This window comes from Acipenser ruthenus, chromosome 14 (assembly GCF_902713425.1).
Source record: "Acipenser ruthenus chromosome 14, fAciRut3.2 maternal haplotype, whole genome shotgun sequence".
In the NCBI taxonomy this organism is placed as follows: Eukaryota; Metazoa; Chordata; class Actinopteri; order Acipenseriformes; family Acipenseridae; genus Acipenser; species Acipenser ruthenus.
Genome location: NC_081202.1, coordinates 23,018,016 through 23,027,836, shown reverse-complemented (window position 1 = coordinate 23,027,836; position 9,821 = coordinate 23,018,016). Strand labels below are relative to the sequence as shown.

Here is a 9,821-nt window from a genome sequence, read left to right as displayed (position 1 = left end):
TTGAAATCTGTTCTTCAAGTTCACAACCACACAAGGGTTTTAATGCATTGGGTTCAATAATGTAGGAGATATCGTAAACAATGCATTCAAGGGTAGCATTTTACAAAGACTGAAGAAAGTGCGTTGCCAAGAATATCATTTAAGAAGCACATAAATTAAGCACTTTATTACCATAATAGAGCAAGAATATACTGTAAATGTAATGCATTCAATTAGCATTTTGGGAATGGTTCAAGCTTTAAACATATAAATCACAAACTCTGTTTTAAAATATGTGTTTGATTTAATAGCAGCTCATTCTTAAGTACAGGAAAGCCAATGTATTATTTATTTTGTATTTTAGTATTACTACAAATTCCCATTATAACTTCATACACCAATCTTGCATATTAATTTAACAGTTCAAACTTTTTTTCTGTAGTTTAGGCAAACACCTAGCGTATTCATATTTGATAACTTACTGCTTGAGTTCTGCCAGCTCAAAACGTGTCAATGAAAGGGGCTGGTTTGGAAATGTTTTCCCTTTTGTGTGGAGGTAGGGAAGCTGGGGTGTCTCCTGTCGACACTATGCTGCACGATTTTAAAATACCCGTATTCCTTCCAATTTAAAACGCAGTCGAATTTAAGACGCAGCCCAAATTTAACTGAGGTGCAAGTGCGCCAGTATTGTAGCTGGTGTTGTGAGAAGGGGTGGGTCTAAGGCAGCAAACCTTCAGGGGCCCTGCTGGGGCTGCTGAGGCTGGGATGAAGCCTGCTTTGGAGGCTGCCTGGGGCGGTGTTGGAACTGCCTCCTGGAGCGCTGTTGCGCTGGGGCCCCACATCCGGCGTTTCCCTGTCCTTGTGTACGGCCCTGGTTATTAGCTGCTGCGGAAGCCTGAAGGCGATGCCTCAGGGCGTCACATGTCGCAGTGGGGATCCGAACCATCCGGGCCACAGTTTACGCCACCGGCGGACGCCAGCGTCGTAACCGCGCCCCCAGCAGAGCCCGGGACGGGACCATCAAGGCCATCTGTCGGGACGCCTCCCGTTCTCGGTGGGAGCATTGTAGGATCTCCTCCACCGCTGGCTTGAATGCATGGCCAGGGGAGATAGACACGTCCAGCACTGCAGACTTGTCCATATCTGGGACCCTTGCCTGGGACAAAGCTGTCTGCGTGCCTGCCAGGCTATTGGCCCAAAGCTTGCCCTTGGAAGCTTGATATCTGCAGCAGCGTGCCTGAAACCAAGCAGAGCTCCAAAGCTACTGGTTCAGGGAGGGGCCCCGGTTGCAAAATGCCATCCAGGTAGGCCGTGAGGTGACCTGCCGTATTGGCCAGGTGCGTAACTTGCGCTTCAACTGCATAAGTCTTCTTAAGGTGGGACTGTTATTCTGAATTGGCCATTAGGGACTCGAAGGCAGATGGAGGCGGGGGGGAGGATGGGGCCCACAACACCGCAGAGGGCTCAGCTGAGCTGGCTGAGGAAGCTGCACCATTGAACTGGGAGCATTTGAGCACAGAGGGCGCAGAAGCACCGAGGCACCGAGGGCACCGATGCAGGGAGCGTCTAAGCACCGAGGCTCTGAGGTACCGAAGCACTGAGGCACAGAGACTCTACAGTATCAAGACACTGAGGGCACCGAAGCACTGAGGCACTGAGGGCACTAAGCACCGAGGGTGCAAGTACCGAGGGTACTGGGCTGGGCGTCTAGTCTAGACAGCGTGCAGTCACACAACCGGGGCAGCGCGTAGCTTACAGCGGAGTGGAGCACAGCCTTCAGGCAGTAAGAAGTAAGAAAAAGAAAGAGACTTTTTTTATTATTAAGACCCAACGCACCGAGGTGGGTGGGTTGATGTGTCCATGGAGTCTACTTTACAGTGGGGCTAGTAGAACCAGGCCCAATGGAGGAAGCCCTGGTCATCTTCAGTTCAGTATTCCTGCCAGGAACCAAGGGGCCCTTTTTCTTAAGACACAGCAGTTTGCTCTTTTTCCTAAGACACAGCAGTTTCATTAATTAGTCCAGTTAATATCATTAATACTCATTCTGGTATTAATATCATATTCAGGGAATATGTCCCATAAAGTATGTTAAGTGTGTGTTTAGAAGCTTAATAGTCAGTATTAATAATTGATTTACGTTGGACTGCAAAACAGGTTAATGGATTTAAAGGTTTTAAGAAACAGTGCAGCTTTGTTATCTTTACTGTTTTTCTAATTTGCTTTGATAGGCATAACAAGTTTTAAAGTACAAGCTAGTGCTAGTGCAGATGAAAATGACGTCACATATAGATGAGCCCTTTAGGTTGATGATATAAAAATGATCCAGTCAAAATGTTAGTCCATAGGAGTGCAACAAATTTCTAAGTAGATGCTGTGTAATCCACCGGGACTTTCAGGAACTTCCTTGGTAGGTACCCATTATAGATGCTACTTAAAGCTAGTGCAAAAAGAATTGCATCTGGGACAGAATAGGCTAAAGCAATGAGCTATCCGATGAGCACGAAGATAACAAAACTACTCTGAATCCCTTGTTGGTACTACCTGATGAGCCTCTTCACATATTCTCACTCCTCTTTTACTCTTGCCTTGGTGATGGAGTTGAGTCACCAGTAAAAACACACAGGTGATGCATACCAAATCAGTGGAAATGTATTGATTGGGCAGCACATTTAAAAGTAGCAGCAACACATTGTTGAAGATCCTTATAGAAGACCACAACTATCAAATTCACCAGCAAATAGTCAGTACACATTTTCCATTGAAAGGCAGTCACCATCAATAATTATTTAATCAACCAAGTGTAAAGTGCTGAATATATCTAGTAGGGGTAGTGGGTTTCTTCTCTTAATCAAAACAAAATAGAGAATAATAATAAAACAAACACTGACTGGTGTATGAAAGACGCACACACACTTGCACACACATAGGCTTTAACAATATATCAATTCCCTGAAGAAGTTAACATGATGAGTTGTAACCTGCCTCCCACTTTCCATGGATTGCCCAGTGCTAACCAAATCGTACCAGTGTGCATCGCTTACTTCATAATCACAACATGGGAGACATGGCAGGACACAACACAAGCGTTCTTGAGTTTGAACTTTGCATTACATTATTTTTTTTGTTGTGTTATCAAAATTTGGCCTTATAGCATAAGAGAGTGAGGTAAAAGCAAATATGTCTACATTAATTCAAGGGTCCGAGAATTAAATTTGGAGATAAAACTTTCTAAATTTCATGGCTTGACTTAAAATCTGTTCTAAATCTCTGCTCTGTTCAATTGAGGGACAAATGGATTCTGCATTCTGAATCACACTTTTTTTATTACTAAACCCATAAGTTCATATTTTCTATAGACACTTTAATTGTATGTATACAGCTGTTTAAGTTTTTTTGTCATTTGTTTGTTTGTCTGTACAGTAATATTAATGGAACTAAGCTTACAAAAGATTTTGAGAATCCTGAGAAATGAGGAAAGTGACACCCAACTTCAATTGTGCAAAACTTTCCTTTGTTGCTTATTCTTTCCCGGCTTTGGTTGTGGTCAGCCGGTTAAGGAAGTTAGCTCAATGGCTTCGTTTACATGCAACCTTAACATGTGAAAAAAACATGGAACAACCTGACCCATATATATATATTCAATACAAGAAGAGGGGATTTTCACTAAGGAAATTGTTTAATTTGTTTTGTAATTTTTGTCTTGTACAGTAATTGTAATGGGAACTCAGCCCACGAACGATTTGGTAAAGTCAAAGAAAAGAGGAGTGGTACAAAACATAATTGTGCAAAAGTCATTGTATTTCATTGTCTTTACTGGCTTTGGTTGTGGTCAGCTTACTAAGAAATGTTGTCATTCTACCACACAACTCAGTTTACTTAGTTTACACACGACACTACCTGCAACATTGGAAGTGAATGACTAAAGTATGTAAAAAAATGGCTTTATCTCCTGAGTCAGGATCAATCACACAACAATTGTGTGTACACTGTTAAGCAAATGAACAACTGAAAATGATTTGAGGGTTATTTTTATTTTGGGGGGCGGGGGGGGGGGGGGGTGGTACAGAGGTGATCCATAGTTCTATGGCACTACTTGGTTTAAGACGTACCAACAAGGACATCAGAGTTTATACCAACAGAAACACTGCTGGGTCCTATAGCTGTGTCACTGAGTGGCGTGTGAAAAAGAATGATGGCCTGACAGAATCTATTGACCAAAACAAGCCAGGGATAAATATGCAATAAAATTAGCTGTACAATTTTGTGTCACTTTCCTCTTTTCTTTGACTTCTCAAAATAATATGTGGGATGTTGTTTAGTTGCCTTTATAGTATCCACACATTAAAAACAGAAATGTGGTTGGTTGTTATTTTGTTTGTTTTCCAGAAGCTAAACAAAAAGACTTCATTATTATTATTATTATTATTATTATTTATTTCTTAGCAGACGCCCTTATCCAGGGCGACTTACAGTCGTAAACAAAAATACATTTCAAGAATCACAGTACAAGTAATAATACAATTAAGAGCAAGATAAATACAATGACTTTGGTTCTGGGAAGTACAAGTATGACAAAATACAATTCAGTTACAGAGCAAATAACAGCGTCAGTGATAGTTACATCAGGATATAATTAAATACAAAATACTACAGATTAAATAACACTTGACAGATTATAGTAGTCTAAAGTACATGATTAAATGCAGTAAAATAGGGGGCAGATAAGAGCAAGTAAAGCAAGTTAAGGAAGAGTGATAAGTGTCCAGAGGGAAAAAAGAGGAGTTCTACAGGTGTATGATTAATAGGAAGCCTTTGTATTCCACTTATCAATAATAACAACTAGAATTCAGTAATTGTGTAGTTTGTAAATCTTTATTGTGTGCAAGAATTTAACATCTATTTATACATTAATGCTGTTCAGAAAATAACCACTGAACAGACAAAACAAGTGTTCTTAAACATTCCAAGTACATACAGAAATAATTCAATAAATAAATATTATTTTTAAAAAGAACATTTATACATATAATACAAAAAATGATTTTCCTTTTGATTTAACAAAACAAAGTGAATCAAACTTCTTCCCAGCAAAAAGTACCATGACTTACAGATCTCCTGAGTCAAGATCAATCACACAACAAGTTATTTACAATAAATTAAAATGCGCATGGAAAAATGCAAGATGGCATATGGTTGAAAGTCTCATGGAACTCAAAAGTGTCACATCACAATCGGCTTTCAACCTCGGTCCGTTCACTTCTACCTGACATTCCATCCTACACAGACCTTTGCCATCCTATAACCCTATACTATACTCCATCACAGCCTGTCTAACCAATCAGGTTGCTCCATTGCTATAGATTATGTCACAATACAGACAGTGGTATACGAAATGGAACTATGGGCCCTATTCACAAACCTTGTGATTGTTTTAGGGCTGTTTTTTTAGGACTGTTTTTAGAATGTTTATAAATAAAATATCATAGATTAAACAGTACCATGAGAGAAAATAAATCTCTAAAACAGAAGAAAAAATGTTTCATGAACTATCAACCTGATTAAAATATAAAGGGCTTTAAAAAAATGTCCTTAATAAAACATTTGTTATAACAGTGCCTAAAGTTTTGTGAACATCCACCGCATATTTAGTACTTGTGTAAGAATCCCTCATCAGCTTTACGCTATAGAGTTGATTGCACCATTTCCTTCTGGTATGTTTCTAAAAACATTCCTTTACATCACTGATAGTTTCCGGTTCCAAGCTCAAAGATAGATATATAAAGAGAGAAATGTTTCTCATGGACCCAGATAACGCAGTATCAAGCTCTTTCTGAAGACATCTGACAAACTCTAAAGACATTCATCACAAGATGCCAGAACAGACTGAGCTTATACACACTTTCAATGGCATTCCATTTTCTACAAGAGTATCAAAAGAGCTCCTTCAGTCCCTGGACACCTTTGAAGCCAGAGAAGATGACGTGTTATTAGTTTCATATCCAAAATCAGGTAAGACACATTTTTGAATATTATTTGATATCTTCCCATGTACCTTAATAACTATTTAAAGTTGGTCTATCAGAAACAGGTAGATCAGTATACACAGACTGCTTGACTGATGTGTGTTTTGAAACTCTTCCTAGGCACGCACTGGCTTACAGAGATTATGAAGAATCTGTACCACAGCCACAGTGAAGCCAATGGGGTTAGCAAAGTGACTCTGACATCACCTCTGGAGTTTGGAGATCTCTCCAGATTCGATGAGCTGAGAAACCTCCCCAACAAGAGGCTCATCCCAACACACCTCAACTATGAGATGATCCCAGTGCAGTTCAAAACGAAAAAATGCAAGGTAACAGAAAACAGCCATTATGTTTATTGCTTTATCAAATAACACGACCATGAAATCATAATGGCAAAGTATCACAGCAGTGCAGTAATAAAGGATACTTCTTTTCAACATGACGCTGTGCAAACACTAAATTATTAAGTCTGAGCTTGTGTATGAATTACACAAACTAAAACTATTATCTCGTTCTTGTTTACAGATGATTTATGTGATCAGAAATCCTAAGGACACCGCTGTTTCATTGTACCATTATTACAAGCAGAACCCCAATCTGCCCAAGATTGAGAAATGGTCCACCTTTTTGGAAATGTTCTTGAAAGGAGAAGGTAAATAAGTGTAATGTTTAGATATAGATTGAAAAATGTGAAGAACATGAATTAAATCTGCATGCAGTTAAAATAGTTACCACCATGTCATTTTATATTTTACATGGGACATGAAAGTCAGTTTGATATATGATGCATAAATCTTAATTCAATACAATAATTTGCTTTGCCTGTATTTGTATTGCAGTTGTGTGCGGCTCCTGGATTGACCATGTCCTTAGCTGGGAAAAGAGTAAAACTGATGAAAATGTCCTTGTTCTGTACTATGAGTCCTTAAAGGAGGTGAGTTCAAAATGGAGCACAGACATGGACATCATCCATTTGATATTGTCTTTCATTAGGGTAGAACTAAATCATCAACAACTAAAAAGTCACTTTGAGGAATCAAGTTAACCGGAACAATCCCTCTTATATTTTTCCATAGCAGATACATGTTGGGAAATTTGTAGAAAACATTATTTAGATTCTTTTGAACATGATGGTCTGACTTTTTTCTTTTCCATGCTGTCCCACTGGGGTTAATTCAATCCATTACCACCAATATATTTAGCCATTCCCTCAATGTAAAACTAAACTATCAAATGTATGTTTTTCATAGGATCTTCCAAAACATGTCAAGGAGATCAGCACATTTCTGGGCATCAACGTCACTGAAGATCAAGTCAAAGACATTTCAAAGAAATCTTCCTTCAGTGAAATGAAGGAAAAGGCAGAGAAGGAGAAAGTGAATCCAAACCACACGGTCTGTGTACTGACTTCCAACAAGAAGCTGATATTTAGGAAAGGTAAGAGTTTCATCACCACTGAACTAAAACTAAAGCAGTGTAATGCTAAAAGAGAGGGCATTAATAAGCCCAGAAGGACAGGTTATTCATTGACTTGTGCAAATAATACATTCAAATACTTTATGTCTTTCAGGTACTGTTGGTGACTGGAAAAATCATTTCACTTCCAAGCAGAATGCCAAGTTTGATGAGCTGTTCAAGGAAAAAATCAACTCCAGTGAATTAGCAAGACGTGTGGAATATGAGAGTTAGAATAGAATGCATTTATTATATTAATTGTATTAGTTAATACTTAAAAATTGTAGTATGATTGTCAGGTGAAATGTCACTTGTTTTATATTGCCTCTGAAAAAATTACACTACTTTTGTATTTCCTGATTGTATAGCTGCCACCTCTTCATTATGATTTAGAGACCAAATGCACTTTTTTGTCTTTTGACAACTTGGACTCATAAGGAGGTTCAATATTGCATTTATTTACTTTAGAAATATGTATTTTGTTAGTGAATGTACTTAATTTACTTCAAGTATAAACTTATTTGTGTGAAATTCAACTTTGCAATTAGTATGCCATATGTATATATTTTTGTATTGTTGTGTTAAGTAAAAATCAGTCACTTTAGCTAGCACTTCATTTTTGCTGAACCCAAGAACAGGATAGAGTTTCAAACCACTATGTTTTATATAGTATTATATAATTATATACACCTGTCTTTACATTTACATTTAGTAGCATTAATATATTTATTTTTCTTTGTGCGGGGTACATTTAACACTTGTTTTTTCAGTCCAGTTTGACATTTCTAAACAGGATTAATGTAGATAGCTAAATGCCATGTATTTTATACTTAACTTATTTGTGTAATGAATTAAGATGTATCAACAACATAAAACAGTAAAGATGCTGAATAAATTATTTTGATTTTTATTTAATAATTATTAAAAAAGGGATTCAAATGGATTGCATTGTCTTTACAAAGTGGAAATACAAGGAAGATAGTGATTGTGGTAATCTTTAAATCTTATTACTCATCATTCACTTTGGCCAAGTTTCATAGTTTCATGATAATTGGATAAGCCTACAGAAATCTGAAATTTTACCATGAATAACAATTGCATTAATTAAAACATGTTTTTAAAAATAACAAAGTTTTATTAAAAACTAAAACTCAAATATGCAGAACTGGGGGCGGGGAGTAATTTATAATCCTGTACAGTATGTTTATAAATTACTGGGTCATTCTGAGGAAGCCATTTCTCTTTTTCCTTCTCAAGACGGTATGGTGAACCTCTGTGTTCAGCTGAGCATGTTGATAGAAAAGAGCTTCTCGAGTCACACAACGGTTATGCACTTCAGTTCCACTTGGGACCTCCACCCTTTCGAGGAATCACGAATAATTTCGTGACAGACCCTCTCCAGGCCTCGGTACTTCAGAACGAAGTGGCCGCCTTGCTGTGCGGAGGTGGGGCCTCATAGACCCCACCTCCCACTGAGAGGGGTACTACTCGAGGTACTTTCTGGTGCCCAAAAAAGATGCTGACTTTCGCCCCATCCTAGACCTGAGGCTTCTCAACGGGTTCTTAAAATAAAGGAGTTTCCAGATGCTCCAGTCAGTCCGGCCGGGTGACTGGTTCACCACCGTGGACTTATGGGACACGTACTTTCACATTCCCATCCGTACAGAGCACAGGAAGTATCTCCGCTTTGCCTTTCAGGGAAGTGTTTACGAGTTCACTGTGCTGCCATTCGGCCTCTCCCTAGCTCCTCGTACATTTTCAAAGTGTGTGGACACTATCCTGACCCCCTTGCGGCTGAAGGGGCTCAGAATAATAAATGATTTCTTTGACTGGTTGATCTGTTCCCAGTCTCAACGTACTTGGGGCTCCGGCTGGACTCCAGTACGATGCACGCATTCCTGTCTTACGACAGAGTAGCAGCTATCTAAGAGAGCCTCTCTTTGTTTCAACAGGGATCGCAGGTCACTCTTGTTTTGTGCCAGAAACTACTGGGTCTGATGGCCGCATCCATATCAGCCATTCAGCTGGGTCTACTTTGCATGCGCCCGCTTCAAGTGTGGCTCAATGTGTTCCACCTCCATCCCAAGCGCGACAGACACTGTTGGCTGACAGTGTCTCATACGTGCTTGGCAGGCCTACGCTGGTGGATGACCTCTCACCTGCACGAGGGTGTGTGGATGGGAGTAGTGTTAAACCGCCAAGTGGTGACGACAGACTCGTCCACCTCCCTTTTTCTCCACCACTTCCTCCCGGTGCTGCGGGGTACACATGTGTTGATCCGGATGGACAACATGACAGTGGTGGCGTATGTTATTATTATTATTATTTATTTCTTAGCAGACGCCCTTATCCAGGGCGACTTAC

The 9,821-nt window shown here is 39.4% G+C and overlaps 1 protein-coding gene across 1 annotated transcript; it reads left to right on the top strand.

Moving 5' to 3' along the window:
- Positions 1-5,644: 5,644 nt before the first annotated feature.
- Positions 5,645-8,300, top strand: LOC117419336 (sulfotransferase 6B1-like). The gene is made up of 6 exons (XM_034031991.3): positions 5,645-5,988; positions 6,123-6,331; positions 6,528-6,654; positions 6,842-6,936; positions 7,253-7,439; positions 7,573-8,300. Exons 1-6 carry the CDS (start codon positions 5,850-5,852, stop codon positions 7,689-7,691), a joined length of 876 nt encoding a protein of 291 aa, XP_033887882.3. The 5' UTR covers positions 5,645-5,849; the 3' UTR covers positions 7,692-8,300.
- The last annotated feature ends 1,521 nt before the right edge of the window (positions 8,301-9,821 follow it).

Coding starts and splice junctions, on each gene's coding strand:
- LOC117419336 (XM_034031991.3), top strand. CDS start 5,850: ATGCCAGAACAGACTGAGCTTATACACACTTTCAATGGCATTCCATTT. Junction 6,332..6,527: donor TCAAAACGAAAAAATGCAAG/GTAACAGAAAAC, acceptor TCTTGTTTACAG/ATGATTTATGTGATCAGAAA. Junction 7,440..7,572: donor GAAGCTGATATTTAGGAAAG/GTAAGAGTTTCA, acceptor TATGTCTTTCAG/GTACTGTTGGTGACTGGAAA.